Below are 26,973 nucleotides of genomic sequence, written 5' to 3' on the forward strand. Positions count from 1 at the left end.
GTGTGTGTGTGTGTGTGTGTGTGTGTGTGTGTTGGAACTATCTTCATATAAACATAAAGTATTTCTTCCCACTCTTTCTGGCTACGTTGTACTCCAGCCCCTCCGAGGAGGAAATGTATTCCTGGCAACAGCAAACACTGATTACATAACTGATGTTGCGCTCACACTGTATAACTTTTACAAAATAAGTTCCTGGAATTGGGCTCATTGTTTTGAAAGGTGTGTATAAAAAAAGACAAGATCCATCATGTACTTTGAAAATCAAAAGAGCGTGGCAATTGCAAGCTAAGAACTCCAGAGCCAGGAGTATAGCTCAGTAATAGAGCACTTGCCCAGCGTGCACAAGGTCCAAGGTTCTGGGCTCAACACCCAGTTACAAAAACAAACAAAAACAAAGTGCAAAAGGAAAAGATGAAGGAAGGAGGGAGGAAAGAAGGTAAGAAGGAAGGAAGGGAGGGAGGAAGAAGGAAGGACAAGCTGCGAGCTTTATACCATTGATTCCAGCTGCATCGCTTGACCTAGTTGTATGACCTTTGTTAAATTCTTCTGTCTCCATTTTTTTTTTCCCAGCTGTAAAGGGGGCCGTGATGATAGCTAGAATTTCTCCTATAGCTTTGTTAAGGATTAAACATCATACTGCACATGCTTCATAGAAAACACTCAATAATTTACCATTTTGCCAGATCTTTGGAAGCTGGTATTAGGAAAGGTTCTGAGTGTCCCTGACTCTTAGGGTCAAAGGAAAGAAAATGGCAACAAGGACATTGAGGGAGGTTGGATTTAATGGTCTCTCTTTCCTCAAGTAAAATATTACAATCTTTGGATTTGAGGAGACAGACAGCCTTTTTAAATTTATTTAATGTGTAGGGGTGTTTGCCTACATGTAGTATATGCACCATGTGTGTATCCAAGATAGTCGGGAGATGACATCAGGTACCCTGGAATGGGAGTTACAGAGGGTTCTGAGCCACTCCGTGGGTGCTGGGAACTGAACCTAGGTCCTATTAACAAGAGCTCTTCGTCTTGAGCCATCTCTGCAGCCCCCATGAGAAGGACAGTCTTTGCACTGGGAGTCTGGGATGTTGGCTGACTATTTCCAGGGACCCTATAGTCAATCAGAACGATCCAGGATAGAAAGGTTTTCTTTTTTAGTTGTTTGTTTGTTTGCTTGTTTGTTTGTTTGAGACAGGGCTTCTCTGTGTAGCCTTGGCTGTCCTGGACTCACTTTGTAGATCAGGCTGGCCTCGAACTCAAAGTAATTCACCTGCCTCTGCCTCCTGAGTGCTGGGATTTAAGGGGCATGCCACCACATCCAGCTTATTATTTCACGGTGCTGGGGACTGAGTCTAGAGCCCAACGCATGCTGCATTAGTGGTCTACCCTGAGCTACATCCCATGAATGCATTCTGTGTGGTTGCTTATTTGAGGAACCCACCTTTTTCTGTAATGACTGACACCAGGAATGGCCACTCCTTTCGGACTGTGAATTCTCTGATGATACTGAATTGCTGTGATGCGGGTTGAACAGACGGTTTCCAGCAGAAGCTAAGGACTGTGCTTTAAGGTCACTCTCCCAATAAAATCCAAGGAGCCCGTTGGGTAAGAATATGACCCGAGTAAATAAGGAACGTCCGTGTAGTATGTTTTGGCACACTTTCCCATTCATTAATTAGCTTAATAGATTCCACTGTTATTCCTATTTTACATAAAAGAAAAATGAAACCTTAAAATGTCTAGTGGTCTGAGTTCAATTTCCAGGACCCATGTTGGGTAGCTCACAACTGCCTGTAATTTGATCTAGCTTAGGGAATCCAAAGCCTTCCTTCACTTCATTCTCCTTACTCCTCCTCCTCCTCCTCCTCCTCCTCCTCTTCCACTTCCTCTTCCTCTTTCTCCTCTGTCGGGTCCCAGCCCACTGGAAAAATCAAATCAGGGTTCACCTGAAAGAAGGAGTGGGGATTGAAAGTAGGAAACAGAGACTCGAGAAATCACAAATCAAGTCAGGAAGTTTCTGATCAAGATTCATTTTATTGCCGACTAACAGGAATATATATAGGGCAAGGTCAATAGGATCTATTCTTATCTCACTCACCCTAGCCCCCGGTCAAGAATGCAATAGCCTAAATCGCTCCCTGTAGAACTTCCTAGCTCTCTGAGTAGTTTCCTGTAAGAACTTCCTTAATCCTCTGGGTGGTTCCAAGTTGAGACTTCCCTACTTCCTTCGAAGGTAAATAGTCCAAGGATGGCCTGGAACCCAAGACCTCGTGAGGCAAAAGGTCAGCAACTCAAGGGTCACAGCATACGGCCTAAGCACAGGATTTCTGACATGACAGAATTTGTCATGGCTTCCCACACTCCTCTTCCTCCTCCTCTTCTTCTTCCTTCTCTCTCTCTTTCTCTCTCATAATAAATAAGTAAATAAATATATTGTTTAAACATTAAGAGAACCTAAGATTACCATGTAACCTAGGAGCTCTACAGAGAAAAACGAAAACATGGATTCAAACAGGAATGCATATACCAATGTTCACAGTAGCATTGCTAAAATTAGCAAAAAGTGGAAAAGGGTGAAGCCTAAGTAAATAAAATGTGGTGTACACTGACAATAAAATATTATTCAGCCTTCAAAAATTAAAATTATGATGCATGAGATAGGCCAGGCACAAGCAAGCAAACAAACACCAAATAGTTCATGCCTGCACCTGTAAGTCATAGACATGGAGGCTGGAGAGATGGCCCAGAAGTTAAGAGCACTGTCTGCCCTTCCAAAGGTCCTGAGTTCAATTCCCAGCAACCACATGGTGGCTCACAACTATCTATAATGAAATCTGGTCCCCTCTTCACACATGCAGGTCTACATGTAGGCAAAACACTGTATACTGAATAAATGAATAAATCTGTAAAACAAAACAAAAAACCACTGGTTTCTCTTCCCGAGGACCAAGATGCAATTCCCAGCACCCACACAGAAGCTCACACCTGTCTGTAACTCCAATTTCAGGGGTCTGGCACCTTCATACAGACATCCATGCAGGCAAAATGCCAATAAGCATAAAAACAAACAAATCTATTTTTAAAAGGCATAGACACAAGAGGCCAGGGATGTCTCTCACTCACCAAGCTAAGGATTTCAAAAAGAGGGCCATCTTGGGTGGAGAGAAAGTTCAGCGGTCAAGAGCACATGCTGTCCTTGCAGAAAGACTGAGTTCTGAGGCATCAGATGATAGACCCTTGGGGTGAATCTCCACCTTTTCCTTGCCAATTTGACATAACCCTAGACATAGGTGAAAAAAAGCAACTCACAGTTAAGGAATTGCCCCCCCCCCCACCGCAAGACTGACAAGTCTGATGGGGGAGGCCAAGCTCACTATGGGCAGGAACTGAGGCAGACGTCATGGAGGAGAGCTGCTTACTGGCTTGCTCTCCATAACTTGTTCATCTTACTTTTTGATTTTTGTTCGTCAAGACAAGGTTTCTCTGTATAGCTTTGCCTGTCCTGGAACTCACTCTCAAACTCAGACATCCTCCTGCCTCTGCCTCCTGAGTGCTGGATTAAAGGTGTGCGCCACCATCTCCTGGCATCATCTTATTCTCTTACAGCATCTAAGACCCCATGTCGATGACTTAAAAGTGGAGATGCCAACTATTCGGTGTTTGTTTGCTTGTTTGTGCCTAGCTTATCTCATGAAATCATGATTTTTTATTTATTTATTTGTTTTTTGGGTTTTTTGAGACAGGGTTTCTCTGTGTAGCCTTGGCTGTCCTGGACTCACTTTGTAGACCAGGCTGGCCTCGAACTCACAGCTATCCGCCTGCCTCTGCCTCCCGAGTGCTGGGATTAAAGGCGTGCGCCACCATGCTCGGCTATGATTTTTTTTTTTTAATTTGACAGTCTTAGGATTATTTTTGAGTCCAAAGTTCTGTTAAATGTTCTTTTTAGCCTCCTATGAGCTCAGCATTTTGAATGTTTTGAGGAGTTTGTGGTCCGAAGCGGATCTTTGGGTGGTGTTTGTCAGCTTAGTGACAGTCCTGACTAGGCAGACACAGCAGTCAGCCCAAAGGTGTCCACTGTTTGTACAGAACCTGGCAGCAGAAGAGGCATGGGGCGGTTTTTCCCAGCGGTTAGTGCTACCACAATCCAGGTGGGTTTGTCATTGTAGGACCCCATCATCTTCTTGGAGGCATCCGAGGTTACTTGTAGGAGTGGTAGAAAATGTAAACTTTTTATTATTTTTGGTTTTTTAAAATATTTATTTATTTATTATGTATACAGCGCTCTACTTTCATGTACTCCTCCAAGCCAGAAGAGGGCGCCATATCACATTACAGATGGTTATGAGCCACCATGTGGTTGCTGGGAATTGAACTCAGGACCTTTGGGAGAGCAGGCGGCGCTCTTAACCACTGAGCCATCTCTTCAGCCCTGTAAACATTTTAAATGCCACACTCAGCAGATGAATGAAGGGTTTGAGGGCCACAGTCTATTAGGTACGCAGAGGCGCACAAACTCTGGTTCTAGTTATGTGCTTCAGACTCAAACCTGAAAACACGGGCAGGAAGTTCGATGAAGCGTATTTCTAGAATTAGTTAGCACTCTGTACAATTGCTAGCGTCACGACAGAAAGCTTACATATACATGACACTCTCACAGACTTGGAGATAATATTTATACCTAAGAAAAGTTTTTTCTTCTTGTTGTTGGTGGGGGTGGGGTGGTTTTTTGAGACCTGTGTAGCCCTGGTTGTCCTGGTTTTGTAGACAGGTTGGCCTCAGACTCACAGAGATCCACCTGCCTCTGCCTCCCAAGTGCTGGGACTAAAGGTTTGTGCCACCACGCTTGGCTGCCTAAAAAAAAAAAAAAAAGTTTAAAAGAGTCAAATAAAAACCAAAAGATTATGAGATTAGTAACAATAGCATAGTTCTTCCCCCCCCCCAACCCTGTCCCATACTAGGCCGCTCTTCTGATATGAGACAGAGAATTTGGATTTTCCTTTAACAAACATGCATGGGTTTAGAGAAGGAGGGAGCCGCGCTCCAACTCCAAGCCAGCTTTAAGTTGTTCATTTGTTTGTTTGTTTTGTGTTGTAGTGGAGTTTATTAAATGAGTGTGGGGGAAGAAGAAAAGGGGGAAGGGGTACCTTAATCCCAGCACTGGGAGGCAGAGGCAGGTGGATTGTTGTGAGTTTGAGGCCAGCCTGGTCTACAAAGGGAGTCCAGGACAGCCAGGGCTACACAGAGAAACCCTGTCTCAAAAAACAAAAAAGGAAAAAAACCCCCCAAAACCTTTGCTACATAGGTCTTTATTTTTACTATTTGTGTGCTAAAAATATCCATTCTAATATATTATCTTCTCACTGCATAAGAATTCCTGTGGGAGCTGGGCATGGTGGGCACACCTTTAATCCCAGCACTCAGGAGGCAAAGGCAGGTGGATTGTTTGAGGCCAGCCTGGTCTACAAATTGAGTCCAGGACAGCCAAGGATACACAAAGAAACCCTGTTTTGAAAAACAAAAACAAAACAAACAAACAAACAAAAGAGTTTATAATTGATCTCTCATGATTTGTACTCTCTGTGGTCAAATTTTCTGTGAACATACCTTGTTTTCGTTTTCAAGACAGAGTTTCTCTGTGTTATCTTGGCTGTCCTGGACTTGAACTCATAGAAATCCACCTGCCTCTGCCTCCTGAGTCCTGGGATTAAAGGCATGCACTACCATGCCCAGCTCTATAAACATATCCTATATCCTAAATAATTGATAGAATCTCATCTTTACATTTTTTCCAGGATCAATTTGTAATCCTCAGCAAGGCAAATCTCTTGACTTCGTTAAACATTTTCTCTAAGGTATTTGCATCTGAATCAGCCAGTAAGATATCATCCATATAATGGTAAATTATAGATTAAGAAAAATGTTTACAAATTGTTGTTGTTGTTATTGTTATTATTATTATCATTATTTTTTGAGATAGGATTTCTGTGTAGCCTTGGGTGGCCTCAACTAGCTTTGCAGACCAAGCTGGTCTCAAACTCACAATGATCCCACTGCCTCTGCCTCCGAAGTGTTGGGATTACAGGCCTGCGCCACCATGCCCGCCTTGGACTCAATTTATAAACCAGGCTGGCCTCAAACTCACAGAAATCCACCTGCTTCTGCCTCCCCAAGTGCTGGAAATATAGGTGTGCAACACTGTGCCTGGCAAGTTATGAACTTTTTCTAAGGGCTATTGTGCAAAACATTGGCACAAGGAAGGACCACTTAGTATTAAGACTTTCCAATGATATCTCCTTATTGGTCAACTATTATTGTAAGTAGGTGCTGAGAAGCAAACCTTTTCCATTATGCTATTGCACATGGAGATTGTGAAAGAATAATCTCTTAAATCAATTATTATCAAAGGCCATGACTTAGGTGATAAAGAAGGCAATAGGATTCCAGGCTATAAAAAGCCCATTAGCTCAATCACCTTATTTATGCCTCTTAAATCTCTTAACATCTTCCATTTTCCTGATTGGTTTTTTATAACAAGCACAGGGGAATTCCGTGGGCTGGCATATTCCTCAATGTGTTGAGCATTTAGCTTCTCTTGTACCAGCAGCTCAGTATCTGCAATTTTCCTTTTGCCATAGGCCATTACCCACCCCATCCCCCACAGGTCTGTCAGTTAGAGTGGTTGGTACCTTGGAAAGATATAACAGCTGTTATATCCTGCTTATGAACAACTTGACAGTCTGTGACTGGTTTGTTTGTTTGGTTGGGTTTGGTTTTTCAGACAGGCCTTTTCTGTGTAGCCTTTGGTTGTCCTGAATCACTTTATAGACCAGCCTGGCCTTGAACTCACAAAAATCCACCTGCCTCTACCTCCTCGAGTGCTGGGATTACAGGTGTGTGCTACCGCGCCTGGCTTCTGTAATTATTTTTTATAATACCTTTTAATATTCTTTCTCAGACGAATTCTTTATTTTATGGTTTGTTTCTGAGACTTGGAAGACTGTGAATCTGTGCTTTCCATTGCTGTGGTGACTCAATGATGATTTAGAGTCAGCAATTTGACTCTAGGGCAAAACTCAAATGGGATAATGTTGTAACCTGCTTAAAACTGTGGATAGATCCTCTGTTAATACTTGCTTTCATCCTTAGCATAACAGACATCATTTTGTTTTTAAGTCTTCATTTTGATCATAAGGTGAGATTAAGTTTAGGCTCTCCGGCTCTGCCTGCCTATGAACTTGAGCAGCCTTTTTCTTACAATGCAGTACTTGTTGAGTGTCCTGCTTGAATTATGACATATGTTCTACTTAAACAAAACCACAATACCGTGCTATGTTCCTTTCTTCCAGAACATTGGGAACTGTAAAGTCCCTAGGCCTGTATCCTAGCCAATCAGATTACAATGCTTTGTCTAGCCACCTATATACAAATGGACTTGGACCAAAATTGATTCTACTTATGTTTAACTAGTCAAAATGATATAATGCTGCCTCTCCTTGATTCCCACCTGGTTACCTGGTTGCAGTTTTCCTTATAAAAGGTCTGCCTTAGAAACAGGCCAGTGGGCTGGGCTTGGTGGCACATGCCTTTAATCCCAGCACTCGGGAGGCAAAGGCAAGCAGATCTCAGTGAGTTAGAGGCCAGGCTGGTCTATAAAGGGAGTCCAGGACAGCCAGGGCTACACAGAGAAACCTTGTCTCAAAAAACAAAAAGAAAGAAACAGACCTTTGTTCAGTGTTCAATAACCTTCCATCGACCTGTGTATGGTGTTCAAGTGGTCAGTGTGTGGCTGTTCTTGAACCCATAACAAGCACATGGCCATGACGGCTGGCCTAATAGAACAGAAGCAGCCCAGAAAGGAACGATCAAAACAAGTAACATGGGCTGTGTGGCTAGGAAATAGTAAAATAGCTTAGAGGGTTGATACTTGCCCAGTTACTGTGCTTTAAAGCTTTTATAAAACCAAGATCTCTCTCTCTCTCTCTCTCTCTCTCTCTCTCTCTCTCTCTCTCTCTCTCTCTCTCTCTCTGCCCACCCCCCTCTGGAGTCTAATATAATTTTACAACAGTTTTGACCTTGATTACACCCAGAGCAATGTGTTTTTAGCACCAGGCATTAGCCGGGAGGTGGTGGTTCACACCTTTAATCTTAGCACTTGGGAGGCAGAGGCAGGCAGATCTCTGTGAGTTCGAGGCCAGCCTGTTCTACAAAGTAAGTCCAGGACAGCCAAGGCTACACAGAAAAACCCTGTCTTGAAAAACCAAAACCACAAACAAACAAAAAACACCCAGCAGGCATTAAATCTTTTAATTGCTCTGTAGATAAATTTTTCTGATGCTGACAGGGAACAATTGAATCAAATGTCATGTTGGGACCTGTGGAAAGGACCCTAGGGCCCGTCCCAATGCCAAAGGATTATCACGCCTGTCCCTTGTTGGTCTGTACTCACTAGTCCACTGCTGGCCTTTACCACATCTTCTGCACACTCCAGAAGGCTGAGGCATTCTTTTTGGAGTATCTCTAGAAAAAAACATTGCTCCTAAGAATGTCTTCCCTACAATCCCTTTCTTTCTTTTTTTATTATTTTTTATTTATAATTTATTCATATTACATATTAATTGTTACCCCCTTGCTCGTATCCTCTTATACTCACCCTCCCTCCCTGACAATCCCTTTTCCAAATGAACTGGTTTACCACAACTAAAACATTTGGCATTTTGATTTTTCTTAGAACTTTTAGGAATTACTTCTCCTATCAGAGTAGCATCATAAACAGGAGCTCCAATATCAGCCGAATCTCAAATCCATTCCTCTGTTGATGGTGATCTGGCCTTTAAAGACCTGTCACCTTTTTTCATTCTGAATTAGCATTTTCGAAAACCGAAGATTTGACTAATATTTGTCTGACTTCTGAATCTGATACTATTCTATTTACAGCAGAAGTCAATCTTTGCAAAAAATGAATGAAAGTTTCTTTGGGGCATTGTATAATTTTAGCAAATGACTCAGACCTCTTTTCTGATTTGTTTTGTTTATTTATTTATTTATTTATTTATTTATTTATTTATTTGAGACAGGGTCTCTCTGTGTAGCCTTGGCTGTCCTGGACTCCCTTTGTAGACCAGGCTGGCCTCAAACTCACAGCAATCCGCCTGCCTCTGCCTCCCAAGTGCTGGGATTAAAGGCGTGAGCCACCACGCCCGGCTGTTTTCTGATTTTTTTCAACCCTATCCCAAGCCCTTAAGCTGCTAAATGACATAGTGCCAAGGTGTGACCATCAAACTCAAGCTGGCTTTGTAACAGCATATTGACCTTTGCTAGCAACTGATCCTGGAAAATATTAATACCTCTAACTTTATGTTACTGTTCTATGGCCCTAGCATCCTCTTTCTTTCTTTTTCTTTATTTATTTATTATGTATACTGTGTTTTGCCTGAATGTACACCTGCACTCCAGAAGAGGGCACCAGATCTCATTATAGATGGCTGTGAGCCACCATGTGGTTGCTAGGAATTGAATTCAGGACCTTTGGAAGAACAGCCAGTGCTCTCAACCTCTGAGCCATCTCTACAGCCCTTAGTTTCCTCTTTCTACTATTTTTGCCATTGTAACTGAGGACCAGCTTCCAATATTGCTGTTGCCAAATCTTTTCAGTCTTGGGAGATAATTCTGTTCTGAGTTGCCCATGATCTTAGTATTTGCTTCACACAGGTGAATGCATACCATATGAAATTATTGCATCCTTAAATTCCTCAAATCTAATATGTCTATAGGATTCCATTTAACTTTCTCATAACCTTGGGGGTACCTATCATCTCCTCGAAGGTCTTATATAGTAACTGGTTAAACTAAGATTGATTTTCTAACAACCTTGGGCCACTTCTCTTCAATTTCATCATGCAATAAAATTTTAGGTTCTTGTCTAAACTTCTCTGTCTGTGTCTGAGTATTTTTCTCATTTTTACTTATAAGTCTTTCTAATTATTCTTCTAAGGCTTGTATCTTTTTTTTTTTTTTTTAGTTTTCGAGACAGGGTCTCTCTGTGTAGCCTTGGCTGTCCTGGACTCACTTTGTAGACCAGGCTGGCCTTGAACTCAGAGATCTGCCTGCCTCTGTCTCCCGAGTGCTGGGATTATAGGTGTGTGCCACCGAGACCAGCTTAAGGCTTGTATTTTATCAATCCATTTTTCATATTGTTCTTTTTCCTGTATTTCTAAAGCTTTTTTTTCCCTTTGAGAGGGTACAGAAATCCACTATGGCTATTAGGGATAAAATACAAAATACCAAAATGATAATAATCACAATTGATATTGAGCCAAGTTTAGTTAAGTCACTTAGCTTTACATTTTTTGCTTCTGTTTTCTTTGTTGTTGTTGTTGTTTGTTTTGAGACACAGTTTCTCTGTATAGCCCTGGCTGTCTGGACTAGCTTTGTGGACAAGGCTGGCCTTGAACTCACAGGAATCTGCCTGCCTCTGCCTCCCAAGTACTGGGATTAAAGGTGTGTGCCACCATGCCTGGCTCTCTGCTTCTATTTTCAAGTCATCTAAAGTAGCACTATACAGGGTCTTAGAGCCTCTCTCTCTCTCTCTCTCTCTCTCTGTTTTTCAAGACACGGTCTCTTATACAGAGCCCTGGCTATCCTGGACTCTCTTTGTAGACCAGACTGACCTTAAACTCACAGACATCCGTCTGCCTCCTCAGTGCTGGGATTAAAGGTGTATGCCAACAAGCCCAGCCCAGCTTGTGTTTCCCATTCCTGCCCAGCCCCCTCCCCTGCCCCTCCCTCCTCCAACACACACACACACATACACACACACACACACACACACACACACACACACACACACACACACACACACGGAAGTCCTCAATGGCCAGGTGACTTACCTAATCTGATGGCTTCTCAGTTTGTTGGCAGCTGGCCTGATTTCTCTGACCCTGTGGCCTTTTGCCTACCCTGGAGTTCTCATTGTGTGGACCAGACCAGGCTGGCTTCAAACTCCTAGAAATCCACTTGTCTCTGCCTCCTGAGTGCTAGCATGTACCCTCATGCCTGGGATAAAACTTTGGACTTTTTAACATCAATTGTTTTAAAGACCATGAAACTTTTAAAGTTCTATCAGTTTTATATTATTTTGTAATATTAATTTGAGATCTTGGGGTGAACAAGAAAGGAAAGGTTAGGCTGGGCATGGTGCCACATACCTTTAATCGCAGCACATGAGAGGCAGTGGCAGGCTTTCGGTCATGGTTTTTACTGCAGCATCAGCAAGCAAACTAAGACAAGGAATATGCATGTCCATACAGACAGACTGTAGATGAGAAGAGACCAGCTCTGGAGGGGAGAGTTGCAGAGTTGTGGACGTGGCTCCAGTGACTGCATGGAGTGACGAGAGTTCTGGAACTGGCTGGTTTCGTAGCTGTGTACCATTGTGCACAAGCTTGAAGCTATTGATTTTGAGGGAGACATAGTCTTATATAGCCCCCTCAGGGTAGCCTCAAACTCCCAGGGAAACAGAAGCTGGCCTGACCCTCCTGCACTTGGCCTGTAAATGCTGGGAGTACAGAAAGCTGTGAGCTGCCGCATGGGTACCAGGAATCAAACCAGGCTGGCCTTGAACTCACAGAAATCCACCTGCCTCTGCTTCCCAGGTGCTGGGATTAAAGGCGTGAGCCACCACGCCCAGCTAGTTAAAGTATTTTAAATGATGCATTTTATGTTTTACATAAAGTAACATAATACAATTTTTTTTTCAGAAAGGATTAAACAGCCCCCTAAAGACTACGCAGCTAGAAAGTGACCAAGCTGAATTTTAACAGAAACCTGAAATGGCTCTTGAACCGATGCTCTGCATACCTGAATAGCCACGAAAACTTAGAACCTCTGGGTTCTTGTCATCACTGTCTTGTGTGACCTTATACAGACTGACCTTTGAAGATCTCATTCTCCTCAGCTATTAAACAATAAGATTGAAGTGTCTTTGACAGACTTGGCCAGCTGCACCCTGATGACACTGTTATCTGTGCAGCGCTTTTGACATTAACAGCATACAGGCTCTGAAACCTTGATCTCATTCTGATACCATTTGCCTCTGGGAGGATCCATAACACAGGAGCCCCAGGGAACTGTCCAAGGATCTGCTCCTTAGCCAGCTCCTCCTCCAGGGGGGGTCATCCTGAGCTGAGCCGGCCCCACCCCTGCCCCTTTTCTGGGTGAGGACTGGGGCTTGGGTCCATTCCAGGATAAACTGTTACAGGCCAAGAGATAACACAACCTCAAGGTGACACGCAGGACCTCCTTTTAAAAGTCCTCCCTCCTTGCTGGAGTTGCTGCAGCTTCTCCACGACACTGCTGTCCATCTGCCGACACCCAGCTACCATGTGGGAACTTGTGGGTCTCTTGCTGCTCATCCTCGCCTATTTCTTTTGGTCCAAGTCAAAGACACCTGGTGCCAGGTTCCCCAAGAGCCTCCCATACCTGCCCCTGGTGGGCAGCCTGCCGTTTCTCCCCAGAGGTGGTCATATGCATGTCAACTTCTTCAAGCTGCAGGAGAAATACGGTCCCATCTATTCTCTTCGCCTGGGTACCACAACTACAGTGATGGTCGGCCACCATAAGCTGGCCAAGGAAGTGCTCGTCAAGAAGGGAAAAGAATTCTCCGGTCGTCCCCTCATGGTAAGCAATGCCCACCCTCCCCCCCCCACCACCCCGCCGCCCTCCCCTCCTCAGGCCCTAGGGATTGCACAGTTCTTTCAAAATCAGACTAGTGGGACCTCTCCCTCACACCCTACCCAACCTCTAAACTGGGTAGGAGAAATAAAGGGAGGACCTTCTGAGGGGCCGCCCAGCAATGGGGTGCTGGGGGCCCCTCACTCCACCCACTTTCCCCCTCTATTGTATGAGAATCATTCTAGGGTGCTCAGGCCAGACCCAGAGCTAGAGTTCTCCATAACCGTGACTATTATCTTTGCTGGAAAATAGGGTAGTAACTGCATCCTCCCCACGATGTTGGAAGAAGCAACTGGCCTTGTGGAGGGTTAAGATTGCAGTTTCCCTTATCATGTGGCTTTGGCTCACAGATAGATGGGGCATATTGCAGGGGGATGGGGGGACCGGGGCAGGGGACATACAGTGGTACCTCAGGGCCTCTGACCTCCTTGTGTTGACTGTTAAGTAGCCATCCAGCAAACACTTCCTGCCTATGCTCCCACGACCTTTCTGCAAGTGTTGCCCTGAGCACCCCAATAGAGCACAACACGTTTAGCTTTGAGCAAACCATACCTGATTCGTTTTCCTTGGCCTAGCCAGCCAGAGAGGCTGCCCAGCTACCAGGCTCTCCCCAGCTTGTAGGTTCCTCTCAGAAGCAAAGGAATAAAAGGGCCCAGACAGTGGCGGCTCAGCCTTGGATCCCAGCACTTGGGAGGCAGAGGCAGGCGGATCGCTGTGAATTCAAGGCTAGCCTGGTCTCAGCGCTGGGATAGCCAGTGCTACAGAGGGAGACCTTGTCTCCAAAAACAAACAAACAAACCAAAAAGAAAAAAGAAAAATCCAACTCCCCCTGCCCCCTAATAAGAATAAAAGAAGCTGGCCAGCTAGGTTTTTTGGGGGGATGTGAGGATTAGGGATGTAAGAGGAGACTTTAGATACTTGTGACCCATCTCTTGGGAGAATAAAACATATGGTGTCTCCCAGTATGGGTGTGAAGCTGGGTGCACAGGCCCGCAGTGGAGTGGGAAAGGGAAGGAAAACGCGTAAATTCTGTGGCTTTAGCAGCTTAAGGGCAGGCGCAAACAGAACTCTCTGGGAAACCTCTGAGCCTCCCTGTCCCCCTAGGCCAAGCATGCCTAGCTCACTCGACTCATAGCTGCCTCTCCAGGTCAGAAATAGAAGCAGAGAGGCCCAGAAAGCACCCTACTAAGGAATTGAACCCCAGGGTTCTTGCATTCAAATTCGGGGTTCCTTCTGTCTCCTCACTATTCTGCTCTTCACGGAACTGTAGGAAAGACCTTAGGGCCGTCCTAAGTAGGAGTGAAGCAGGGATGTCGGGGCACCCACATAGTCCCAGCGGCGCCTGGGGTGCCTACAGCCTTGCCTGCTCTTCCAAAGGTGACTCTAGGCCTGCTGTCAGACCAAGGAAAAGGCATCGCCTTCGCGGACTCTGGTAGCCACTGGCAGCTGCACCGGAAGTTGGTGCTCAGCACCTTTGCCCTATTCAGGGAAGGCGACCAGAAACTGGAAAATATCAGTGAGTATGAGGCTAGCCCTAGCACCTAGGGCTGGAGGGGAGGGTGGGGGTCTGGAAAGGACGATGGGTTGGATAGGTCCAGCCATTTCTTAGGCGGCTGCTGCCACCTAGTGGTCATCGCCTCTCTCCTCAGTATGTCGGGAAGCCAGCTCACTGTGTGACTTGCTGCTCACCCACAATGAGGAGTCCATCGACCTGTCCCAGCCTATCTTCATGTCAATAATCAACGTCATCTGCGCCGTCTGCTTCAGCATCTCTTATGAGAACAGGGACCCAAAGTTGACCGCCATAAAGACTTTTACAGAGGGCATCCTGGACAGCCTGGGAGACAGCAACCTGGTGGACATATTCCCTTGGTTGACGGTGAGAAGAAAGCCACACCCCCACTTCCAGATCCCACTGGGACAGAGTCTCCAATACTTACAGTTTCCATGACCATCTTTCTCTTTCAGCCCATCGCATAGTCATCTGCTCTGCCTCTTTGGCATCAGGGCAGGCTGCCCTATAGTGCAGGCTGGCCTCAAATTGCCTATGTAACTGATTTTTTTTGTTTTTTGTTTTGTTTTTGTTTTTCAAGACAGGGTTTCCTCTGTGTAACAGCTGTGGCTGTCCTGGAACCCAATCTGTAGTCCAGGCTGGCCTCAAACTCACGGAGATCCACCAACCTATGCCTCCCAAATGCTGGGATTAAAGGCGTGTGCCACCCCCACCCCCAGCAGACTTTGAATTTTGTTTGTTTTGGTTTTGGTTTTTCAAGACAAGGTTTCTCTGTGTAATAGTCATAGTTGTCCTGGACTCGATTTGTAGACCAGGCTGGCTTCGAACTCACAGAGATCCGCCTGCCTCTGCCTCAAGTACTGGGATGATAGGCGTGAGTCACCCCACCCAGCTGGAGTCTGTCGTGTGAGTCAGGGAAGGCGCATAGCTACCAGAGACTGATGTTGAATTGAATGGGGGAAGGTCACAGGAGTCCGCCCTGTCCTCCACTGTTTCAAGTTGTCCTTTTTGGCCATGGTAATCTCATTCCGTAGTCATCTGGCCTTCTTGGCTGTAGGTCAAGGCTAGTGTGGGGACTTTCTGCCTCCGAGGAAGGATTTTCCTAGTTAGATAGGTGGGTTTGACATTTCTTTCTGTTTTTAGATTTTCCCCAATAGAACCTTGGAAATGATAAAGAGATGCGTTAAAGTCCGAGATGAAATACTGACTGAAATATTGGAAAAACGCAAGGTAAGTGATGGAGCAGGGGTGACTGTGAGGTTGGAGGTGTCGTGTGAACAGGCCTAGGGTGCATTTTTGGACACTGAGATCTCCAGAACCTGTCAGGCAGCTGGCACATAATAGGTGACCACTAGAGACTGGTCTTCTAATGTATGCGAGTGGAAAAGTGAGAGGTTGAAACGGTTCTTAGAAGGGACACGGAACTCACAGGTCCTGCCCAGCCCTCCCTGTCCTCAGGCACAAGGAGTCTGCTGTGTCTAGCATAGGCTGGAGGGTGGAGGGATTTTGGAGGTGGGGCTCCCTCTTCATCCTTGTCTCTCACCCCAGGAGAATTTCAACAGTGACTCCATCTCTAACCTGACCGACATTCTGATACAAGCCAAGATGAACGCAGACAATAATAATACCAGCGAAGACCAGGGCGCAAGTGTGTTTTCAGACCAGCACATTCTTGCCACGGTGGCGGACATCTTTGGGGCGGGCATAGAGACCACCGTGTCTGTGCTGAGTTGGATTGTGGCTTTCCTGCTGCACAATCCTGAGGTGAGTGTCTGCTCACTCTTGTCTTCCTATAGAACCCATCCAGCCTCCTTGCTGGGGCGTGGGGCGCAATGCCTGGAGGCTTCTCTGTGGAGAGCCTGAGCCTGCGCTGCCTTGCGCACGAGCAGCGACTGATTCTCCCCCTGAGTTAAAGTTGCCCTGTCTTAGCTGTGCATGGTGACACAGGCCTTTAATCCCAGCAGAGGCAGAGGCAGGCGGATCTCTGTGAGTTTGAAGCCAGCCTGTTCTTCAAAGCAAGTCCTGGACAGCCAAGGCTACACAGAGAAACCTTATCAATAATGATAATGACGATGATGATGATGATGATGATGATGATGATGATGATGATAATAATAATAATAATAATAATAATAATAATAATAATAATAATAATAATAATGTTGCCCAGTCTTCTAGAAACAAGGCCTGGGCTGCAGAGACATCCATGGACAGTCTTTGCAGGCTGTTCTGGGTGTGAGCACTGGGCAAAGCTAAGCACCTGTCTTCTTAAACTTTTTTTTTCTAATAATTTTTATTTAATTTTTTAATTTATGTACATTGGTGTGACGGTGTCAGATCTTGGAGTTACAGACAGTTGTGAGTTGCCATGTGGGTGCTGGGAATTGAACCCGGGTCCTTTGGAAGAGCAGGCAATGCTCTTAACCGCTGGGCCATCTCTCCAGCCCCTGTCTTCTTAAACTTGAACAACATGATCATATGACCTCATTCTGGTCCTCAGGTGAAGGAGAAGATCCAAAAGGAGATTGACCAGAATATAGGGTTCAGCCGCACCCCGACTTTCAATGACCGGACTCACCTCCTCATGCTGGAGGCCACGATCCGAGAAGTGCTTCGCATCCGGCCTGTGGCCCCTATGCTTATCCCCCATAAGGCTAACACTGACTCGAGGTATGCCGAGACCCCTCACACAGGAGGGAGCCGTTAACTAGCCTATTTTGTTCCTCATCCATGGCCAACCCGCGCTTAGCTGCTGACTAAACAGTGCTAGTCCCATGAGAGCGCCCCCATCAGTGTGTCCCACCCACCCTTAGCTGCTAGTCAGATGGTGACAACCCCCTGACTACTGCACCCACCTCCCACGAATGTCCGCTGACTGAGTTGCAGAGCCTCCTGGCTGCCCTGCAAACTTCCTGCTACCCTTGGAGACACGGGTCTGGGCTAAAGGACCGGGTATCCAGGGTTCCAAGCTGTAATACACACACACACACACACACACACACACACACACACACACACACACACACACACACAGCTTCTGAGACATGCTGACAAGCATGAACGTCCACATACATAAGGTTGATAGGCAAGTGTTTGACCAGGGGATGAGGCTGGATCCAGATGCAATCCTGGCAGAAGCCAGAAGCTGGCTGAGGAGTAAGGGAGAATGAGAGGGCCTCGGGGATGCCACCTAGTGGAGACGTGGGGCTGAGCAGGAAGGAAAAGACAATGTCCCTTTTTCTTCTCTCTGTCTGGGTCAGCATTGGAGAGTTTACCATACCCAAGGGCACACATGTGGTCGTCAATCTGTGGGCACTGCATCACAACGAGAAGGAATGGGACCAGCCAGCTCGGTTCATGCCTGGTGAGTCCCCGTTTGTCCCATCCTAACCCCTGGTCTACACAGCCAGCCTAGAATCTGCTCCACCAAGCCAGAACTCCCTCCTGCCCACTAACCTTGCTACTAGAAATCTCTTGGCTGCCGTCTTCATGGGCCAATTCCCTTCTACTGGAGACTGCCCCAAACTCTTCACAGCTATGGTTTCCAACTCACTCTTCTGATTGATTCTGTGGGAAGTCTGCAGGCATCTGTCCCCCAGGAGACCTGTGCCTCTTGGGTGGTGGCATTTTCTCCGGGTGACTCCTTTTCCTCTCTCCCCACCCTTCCTGATTATTTAATATCCTCGTGTCCTAAAAGCAGGTCAAGGTCCCCTGAGCAAAAGCTTGGCCCCTGGCTGATGGTTCCCTTTGTCCCCAGAGCGCTTCTTAGATCCGACAGGAAGCCATCTCATTACACCCTCCTTAAGCTACTTGCCCTTCGGAGCTGGTCCCCGCGCCTGTGTCGGAGAGGTCCTGGCCCGGCAGGAGCTCTTCCTCTTCATGGCCTGGCTGCTGCAGAGGTTTGACCTGGATGTGGCGGATGATGGGACACTGCCCTGCCTGGAGGGTGACCCCAAGGTGGTCTTCCTGATTAACCCTTTCAAAGTGAAGATCACATTGCGCCAGGCATGGAAGGATGCCCAGGCTGATGCCAACTTCTAACGGCCATCACTAGTGCCCACCCCCCCATCCATGCTGTGAAGCCTACAGCACAGAATTATAGGTGCTACTCCACTGCCTCCCCCATCCCCCTCCCAATGGAGGGTGGCACACACCTAAATTAAAGATTTTCCAATAAAAGTCTCTGAGTTGCCTATCATTTACACATTTGCTCACTCATCCATCAACAAGTACATATTTATTTTGTGTGGTAGAGAGGGACACGTGTGTGTGTGTGTGTGTGTGTGTGTGTGTGTGTGTGTGTGTGTGTGCTTGTGGACATGTGTGTGAAAGAACCAACTCGGAGTTGGTTCTTTCCTTCCACCATGTGGATTTCAGACACAGGAGTCAGGACACCAGGCTTTGCAGCAAGAAACTCTTACCTGATGAGCTATTTGACCCACCTCTCACAAAACCATTTTATTGAGTACCAACTGTATACCATTCACCGACTCAGGACAGTCAAGCTGTGTGGAAGGCACAGGGGAACCAGGAACATTAAACACACAGGCTTGTCCCTTCAAAGGGAGGGATGCTTATGACTTGTTTGCCCCAAAGGCTGGGAGAGACATGCTTAATAGCTTAGTGACCTTTACAATAATGTGTGGCCAAGACCACATCTGCTCCTCCCCTAGGTCCTTACTCAAGTTTATCACTCTACAGAACCCATCTTCATGGGTGATGTCACACGTCCTTCACAAGGAGTTTCAGGGTGGTAATGTCCTTTCTCTCCCTCTCCCTGTCTCTTAATTTTAAATTTTATTTATTTATTTATTTGGTTTCAAAATCCATCAGACCAACAACAGGGTTTCTCTGTGTGATCTTGACTGCCCTGGACTCACTTTGTAGACCAAGCTGGCCTCAAATTCACAGAAATCCACCTTCCTTTGCCTCCCCAGTGCATGTGCCACCATACACGGCTTTTGGTGTTTTGTTTTGTTTGTTTGGGTTGGGTTGGGGTTTTACTTATTTATTTATTTATTTACTTGATTTTTTTTTTGAGACAGAGTTTCTCTGTGTAACTTTGCCTGTCCTAGAACTCACTGTTAACCAGGCTGGTCTTGAACTCATACAGGTGTGACTTCGAGTGCTGGCATTAAAGGTGTTCTCCCAGCCAGCAATGTAGTCATGTCTTAAGCTTTTTGTTGTTGTTGTTTGATTGTTTGTGAGACAACGATTTCTGTGTAACAGCTCTGACTCCTGGAATTCACTTTGTAGACAAGGCTGGCCTCGAATTCAAAAAAGTCCACCTGCTTCTGCCTCCCAACTGCTGGTATTAAAGGCATGCACCATGTCTTTTTTCTTTCTTTTTTATTTTTTTAAGATTTATTTATTTACTATGTATACCAGAAGAGGGCACCAGATCTCATCATGGATGGTTGTGAGCTACCGTACGGTTGCTGGGAATTGAACTCAGGACCTTTGGAAGAGCAAGCAGTGCTCTTAACCTCTGAGCCATCTCTCCAGGCCCTGGCTGTGTCTTAAGTTTTATTGTGCACATGGGATTGATTAATTATCACTAGAAAAGTTTTTACCAAATTATGCTGTGCTTAAATATGGCTAAATTAAACCACTTGGGGTCAGATTCCCCAAGTTTGGTCCAACACCTGCTCCTTAGTTGTGTTGAACCAAACTGCTTTCTTGCTGGCCAAGGTGGTCGCAGAGAACCCTGCAAGCCTGGTAATATTCAGGTGAAAAGCCAGGTGTGGTGGCGCACGCCTGTAATCCCAGCACTCGGGAGGCAGAGGCAAGTGGATCGCTATGAGTTCCAGGCCAGCCTGGTCTACAAAGTGAGTCCAGGACAGCCAAGGCTATACAGAGAGACCCTGGTCTTGAAAAAACCAAAAATCAAAATCCAAAACAAAATATTCAGGTGAAGAATGACAGATAAATGAGAACTTCAGACCTGTAAACGCTTTGGTGCTAAGGACGCTGGAAATGTTATAACAGACGGGGTCAGGAGAGAGTGGCCTCTTGAAACAAGCAGTCAAGGAGTCCTGGGGATGCAGGTGACGGTGTGGCGGAGGTGACAATGACTGAAGAAGCAGATGACATGGTCTCAGGGTCAACAGGATTAGGGTACAGCAAATAGTGCTGGGTGGGGTTGGGGGGGGGCGTCAGAGTGGGAGACAGGCCAGGCCTGTGGGTCCTTTATAAAGAGCAGGGAATTAGCTTCAATCCCACATACATAGGAAGCCACCAGCAGATTGTAAACGAACAAGTGAGGCAATGTGACTGTGTTTCGTTTTGAGACAGGGTCTTGCATAGCTCAGGCTGGCCTTGAACTTGCCATGTGGCTGAGGCTGGTCTTGAACTTGCCATGTGGCTGAGGCTGGTCTTGAACTTGCCATGTGGCTGAGGCTGGCCTTGATTCTCCTTCTTTCACCTCAAATGTACTAAGATTATAGGTTCACCCACACCATCACAGCAGCTTAACTGTTCTTATGGAAACTCCCCCTGGCTACTTCATGGAGAACAATTAGGAAGCAGGCTCTTGGGCCAACCTGGGAAAACGGTGGAGAGAGGGCCTGGGGCGTTGGTTGCAGGGGGAAGGTGCTGAGTCCTGGCATGATTGAGTCTTGTTTACTCTAACCAATATCTTTTGTAGGCTTGGCTTTGTGACCATGTATAACCCAGACTGGACCCATCAGAGCAATGCCATCTTGGTCCACAAGGATGGGTCACGTCCCTCAGGTAAACACTGCCAGGAGAAGACTTCTAAATGGGTGCCTTCAGCAGCCACATCTGGGTTTTTCCTTTCCCTTCCCTACTCAAGACACCCAGGGAGTCAGAAATGCCTCCTCACTAGAAGATGGAGCTAATTCCTTTAAACCTTGAAACTAGCATCATGCGTGTGCATAACTGTACGTGTGTGTGCCTGTGTGTGTGTGTGTGTGTGTGTGTGTGTGTGTGTGTGTGTGTGTGTGTTTCATGTGCAAGTCCGTGCATTTGGCAGTCATCTTGTTTGAGGCAGGGTATCTTCTGCTATTCAGTACTTTGTGGGTATTGCTACTTGGCCCACATCAGGTGAATTTCCTGTCTCTACCTCCTATCTCTTAGAAAGGGTACACTATGATTATAGACACTTGTGCTACTGTTTCTGGCTTTTATGTAGGTCCTGGAGATTTGAACTCAGGTCACCAAGTTTTATTCGGTAAGTGCATTGATGCATCTCCCCAGCAGGAATCCAGCGTCTTTAAACCTTGCCAGTGGCCAGTCTACCTGTCCCAATTTCCTGGGAGAAAGTGACCTTTGACCTTTAGTCTAGAAGGAGGTCACATCTCCAGATCTCTGGTGACAGCCAGACCAGGGTCAAATCAAGAGTCAGGCCTTCCACAGGGCAAGACTAAGACCCTACCTGAACGTTCCAGAGGGACACCAACCCAGAGGCAAGGCGTCACATCACAGTGGTGTGTGACTTCCTGGTGTTCACCTAGCAGTAGTGAGCTCTCCCCTACACTACTGCCAAACCAGTCTTGTTCTTCAAGAAACAGTGACCCCAGACCTTGCTCAACAGCCCCGAGGAGAGTTTGTGAGGATCTGTGGCTGACCCTCAGAATCAGCTTGAGGGAGATGTTGACACCACCCCAAGCTAAAGAGAGAGGTTACACCAGAGGTCATCCCTCCCCCCTCCCAGCTCTCTCCAAGCTGGCTGCTGAGAGAAAGCCAAACTTCTCTTGGGTCAAGGAAGAGCGAACAGGGCAGCTGCTTAGAATGTGAAAGACATAGCATGAAGTAGCAATGGACAGATAAAGCAGCAGTGGAAGGTGAGGTTAAGCCAACAAGAGGAAACTGACGGCCGTCGGCTGCCCTCCAGGAGCCGTATGACGTTGGGGTGGACAGTAGTCACACAGCTACAAGGCATAAGAACCTAAGACGTCAGTGACCCAATGAAGTGTCAGCCATGCTGTCCCTCTGTCCTCAAGGGTCATGCAGGGCCTTTCCGGACGTTGGCCATGGAGAGTTCCTTTTTGAAAAGCTGTGTCCTTTGAGAAAATAATCTCGTGGACTCTGACTTGCACATGCCCAACTTGCACCTGCCTGGAAGGGAAGACTGTTATTGCCCACAGACCCGAATCACCAAATCTCTGCGCCTCTTTGAGGCTCAAAGTCAAGGCCTTCCTCCAAGACCAAGACGTATCTCCGACTCCTGAGAGGGAATGTTTCCCTTTGGCTTCCAGACTGCTGACATAACGGCTCCCCCAAAATTTAAAATTTCCCAGGAATCTCAGGCTGGGAGAAGGATGGAGATGGCTGGAGCCTGGTGCCAGCCAGAAAAGGAACTCGTCTCCTAAAAAGAAATTCCACACGCTTCTGACCACTGCACCTCCTGATGGGAGAGACTGAACCAAGGCAGTGAAGGTGAGCGGCCTATGTCCTTATGTGTAAAGGGCCGGGGAGGGGGGGGGAGTGTCACTCCACAAAGGCTTGTGTGAGGATAAAACACAAAGTCCCATGTGGCCAGGAAAGTCCCTCCTTTGTTGTATTTAGGGACCAAGTGACCACAGACACTTGGTCCTGCTTAATTATGCAGATCTCAGCATCTCAAAGATGAACTAAAGGTGTCTTTATTGAACAGGATCTTTTTGATCGCCCTGCGTGGTGGTGCACGCCTTTAATCCCAGCACTCAGGAGGCAGAGGCAGGAGGATCTTTGTGCATTCGAGGCCAGCCTGGTCTACAAAGCAAGTCCAGGACAGCCAAGGCTACACAGAGAAACCCTGTCTCAAAAAACCAAAATAGAAAAAAAGAAAGGAAGGAAGGAAGGAAGAAAAAGAAAAGGATCTCTTTGTTGCTCACAGTGGGGCAATGTCTTTTTTCTGCTCTGCACTATTTCTGGACTTTTTCAGCTACCAGTTAAAGACAGGAGGCTGAGGGCTGGAGAGATAGTTCAGAGGTTAGGAGCACTGACTGCTCTTCCAGAGGTCCTGAGTTCAATTCCCAGCAACCACATGGTGGCTCACAACCATCTAGCATGAGATCTGGTGCCCTCTTCTGGCCTGCAGTTGTACATGCAGACAGAGCACTGTATACATAATAAATAAACAAATAAATAAATAACAGATGGCTGAGCCTGGCTTCTTAGGTTGCCAGGGCCCAGGATTTGGTCCTAACTGCTAATATCTCTAGGGAATAGTTCAAGACTGAGCCGTGTCATTTTCTTGTGTACCAGTACATGACAAATCCATTCCGTGCACAAGAGGGCACTATCAAGTGCCTTAAATCATACAACTAGGTGTCTTATCCCTAAATCTTAGGTCCAGTGCCAAACAGTAGGAAGTATGCAGGAAGAAGCGTACGTTTAGGTTTTCATTTGTTTGTTTAGAGAGGCTCCTGTAACCCAGGTTGGCCTCAAATTCTCTCCATAGCCAGCATGCTGGAATTACAGGCGTGTACCACCACGCCCGCCTTTTCTTTCCTCCCTTTGGTGCTGGGTATCAGACCCAGGGCTTCATGCACCCCTAGCCCCTCCAAACTTAACCTTTTGCTCTTCAGACTGCTCTTGATCAGCAGGGTGATGGTAAATCAATGGTTAACACTAGATTGGGATGGGCATCCAAATTTCAGTAGTTGCCAATAGCCATCAATGTGACATCACGGAACAATTAGGAGGGGATATCTCAGGGAAGACATCATCAAGAAACACACCATTGGGTCATTTCCTCATGTGTGAGCGTCAGTGTGAGCCTCGTGGGTGGGAGAGCCCACGGCACGACAAGCCTTCCTGCTATCTTGCATGCTGCCTCACTGAGCATTGTGGGCAATTGCAACGAGATGGCATCTGTCTATCCAAATAGGTTTGTTCCCATGAGCATCACTACAAACACACGGAGAATGTGCCGTGCTCTACTTTATGACAGCGCCACTAGGAGACAGGAAATTTTCAGTCCTACTACAATCTTATTGCTGTGTGTGCTCATTGAGAGAAACACTATTGCAGGAATGTGCCTGCAAATAGTGAATGCTCTATGTATGTTCAGGGCATAGATAAGTCCAACATGGAATACCAGGAAATGGTCCGCTTTGCATACCCGTTACCTGTTTGCAATATAATCAGTTGTGGGTTTAGCTTTTTTTTTAATTGGCTGTTTAATAAGCAGCTCATAAAGTCTTTGAACATTTAATAGTAACTGACACTTGTGCGCTGAAACAGCTGCCACTCTCCCTACCCCAGCTCCTACCCTTCAGAACATCAGCTCCCACAGGGCCCTGTGTAGGGGGAGGCCTTTCCCCAGACAGGATGTGTGTAGTGTGCAAGTCATCTGGTGGCCATAAAACCCAAAGTAAGAGCTGTTCTCTGCAGTCACACAGAGAGTATCCACCTTCTGACGTTAGAGGACCAGCCAGAGGCGGCCAAACGGGCGCAATAGTGAGGAAGACAGAATATCAGGTGATGCCCTGGCCTCCCAGCCCAAGTCCTGCATCTTGTTCTTTTTGTTTTGTTTTTGTTTTTGTTTGTTTGTTTGTTTGGCTTTTTTGTTTTTCAAGACAGAGCTTCTCCATGTTAGCTTTGGCTGTCCTGGACTCGCTTTGCAGACCAGGCTGGCCTCAAACTCACAGAGACCTGCCTGCCTCTGCCTCCCAAAGGCTGGGGGCAAAGGCATGCGTCACTGCCAAGCTGCTATGGGGGCTTTATTTTTGTTGCTGTTTGTGTGTGTGTGTGTGTGTGTGTGTGTGTGAGAGAGAGAGAGAGAGAGAGAGAGAGAGAGAGAGAGAGAGAGAGAGAGAGAGAGAGATCCTCTATGTTCGGAGTGCTGGAACAGAAGGTATACACCAGCACACACAGCCACAGCAGGAGCTAACCTTGACCTAAAGACCCACCGCAGGCATTGCTGACTCCTGGAGTAGGTAGAAGATGTGAGGCCTGGAGAGATGGCTGAGGAAATGTCCCTTGCCTCGCCTTCCAGCAAGCTTCACAGTCAAGCCATCCTTCTCTGGTTTCCCGTCACCTTTGGAAAGTCACAAGGTCTTTGGACGGCACCTGGGCACATTTCAGCTCTTCACTGTCTGGCATCTGGTTAACCGAATGGCTCTTTGGGACCACAGACCTGGGTTCAAATCCTGCTTCTGCTACTTGTCAGCTGTGTGATCCTGGGCAAGTTCGTCCTTCTTCTGAGTGTTTCTGCCTGCTCATCACTAGCAGGAACAGTTACACCCTGTACCTTGGAGTCCAGGGTTCAAGGTTGAGAAAATGGAACTACGAAGATGCTTAAACAAGAACTCACTTAGAGCCAGGCGTGGTGGCGCATGCCTTTAATCCCAGCTCTCCGGAGGCAGAGGCAGGTGGATCTCTGTGAGTTCGAGGCCAGCCTGGTCTATATAGTGAGTCCAGAACAGCCAAGGCTACACAGAGAAACCCTGTCTCAAAACAAACAAACAAACAAACAAAAGAAGACTCACTTCATGTCAACAGCCAATAAATAACAGAACAGCCAAATCCAACTCGAACATTTCATTATTTGCTCTCCTTCCAACTTCATCCCTTGCCGCTTCCCGGATGCAGAAACTTAGGACTAAGCTGCTTGCTGCTTTCCATCCCACACTCCACTTGGTTTCCTGTTGGCCTCTTGGGCCTCTCTGTGCTTTTCAGCACCTGGCACCCAGAGGGAAGCACTCAGTCATCCAGCACTCGGGAGCCTCCAGGACCAATGTGTGTCTTCGTTGCCTTCGCTCCTTTCTGCCCTGATGTTCATGGAGCTGCCTTGAACTCCCAGTTGTTCTAAACCTGCTGGGTGTGCCTCTCTCCCAACCCCCAGGCGTCCCTTCTGATGACCCAGGTCTCTCTCAGGCATCTTTGCATTCCCAATGCCGAGCACACAGCGGGTACTCATCCAATACTCTGCAGTTCTGTGAATGTGTATACATATTTATGCATGTGTCTGAGGTGCTCACATGTAGAGCCGAGGATGGCCTTAAAACCCCTGTGTAGTCAAGGATGACTACCTAGGTCTCTAACTGGGGACAAATGGCTGAGGTCCCTGTTTAGCCCTTCGCTATGTAATCCTGCCATTTTGTCTACACTGGTCCTTTTACCTTTTTGGCCTCCTGGCTCTTCCCTCCCTCCTCTCCTCACATGGCCTGGCTCAGTCTGGCTAGATTCTCTCTTTTATCTACTTTTTGTTATTGTTTTGTTTTTCGAGGCGTCGTTTCTCTGTGTAGCCTTAGCTGTCCCGGATTAGCTTTGTAAGGCAGCCGGCTGCCTTAAAGGCGTGCCCCAGCACACTTGGCTTCCTTTATTCATTTCTGATTTCACCTCCCAAACACTGGGATTGCAAACTGTGCCACCACACAAGGGTACCTCTCACACACTTGCTCCCGGGCTGGAGCCCGAAACCCAAAGCGCTTCTCCAGGTTCAGCAAGAGTCACTAGTGCTCAGCCAGGCCCACTTCCCTTTGACCCAGAGTCAAACCCTGGCTGCTTCTGCTCAATGACTAAAACCGGGAAACTAGAGGGGCAGGGGGACTAGAACCAGGAAGTGATGCTGTGTTTGGTTTCCTGGCGAATATAATCTCTACCTGAACTTGGTCACTTGAGGCAATAGAGACAATCTTCATGCCTCAGAAAAATGAATTCCCACGACCCAGTGTTCCGGAAGCCTAGAAATCAAGTGTACATGAACAGCCTCTGGCAACTGGATGAGTTGAGCCATTTCCTTCTGGGGCCACTCAGACAATAAAAACCAGGAACAAGCCAGGCGC

At 46.8% G+C, this 26,973-nt stretch overlaps 1 protein-coding gene and 1 long non-coding RNA gene across 2 annotated transcripts in view; both read left to right on the plus strand.

Annotated features, from left to right (window-relative positions):
* LOC311579097 overlaps window positions 1-26,973 on the plus strand; it is a 133,921-nt gene that overhangs the window by 24,922 nt on the left and 82,026 nt on the right. The gene's annotated exons all lie outside the window — the stretch shown is intronic.
* CYP17A1 (cytochrome P450 family 17 subfamily A member 1) lies at window positions 313-18,424 on the plus strand. The gene is made up of 9 exons (XM_084749065.1): window positions 313-436; window positions 11,751-12,669; window positions 14,101-14,239; window positions 14,373-14,602; window positions 15,380-15,466; window positions 15,785-16,000; window positions 16,737-16,906; window positions 17,497-17,600; window positions 17,994-18,424. Exons 2-9 carry the CDS (start codon window positions 12,373-12,375, stop codon window positions 18,275-18,277), a joined length of 1,527 nt encoding a protein of 508 aa, XP_084605191.1. The 5' UTR covers window positions 313-436; window positions 11,751-12,372; the 3' UTR covers window positions 18,278-18,424.

This window comes from Acomys minous (genome assembly GCF_964271855.1).
Source record: "Acomys minous genome assembly, chromosome: 2".
Lineage (NCBI taxonomy): Eukaryota > Metazoa > Chordata > Mammalia > Rodentia > Muridae > Acomys > Acomys minous.

Coding starts and splice junctions, on each gene's coding strand:
- CYP17A1 (XM_084749065.1), top strand. CDS start 12,373: ATGTGGGAACTTGTGGGTCTCTTGCTGCTCATCCTCGCCTATTTCTTT. Junction 14,240..14,372: donor CCAGAAACTGGAAAATATCA/GTGAGTATGAGG, acceptor CTCTCTCCTCAG/TATGTCGGGAAGCCAGCTCA. Junction 17,601..17,993: donor GCCAGCTCGGTTCATGCCTG/GTGAGTCCCCGT, acceptor CTTTGTCCCCAG/AGCGCTTCTTAGATCCGACA.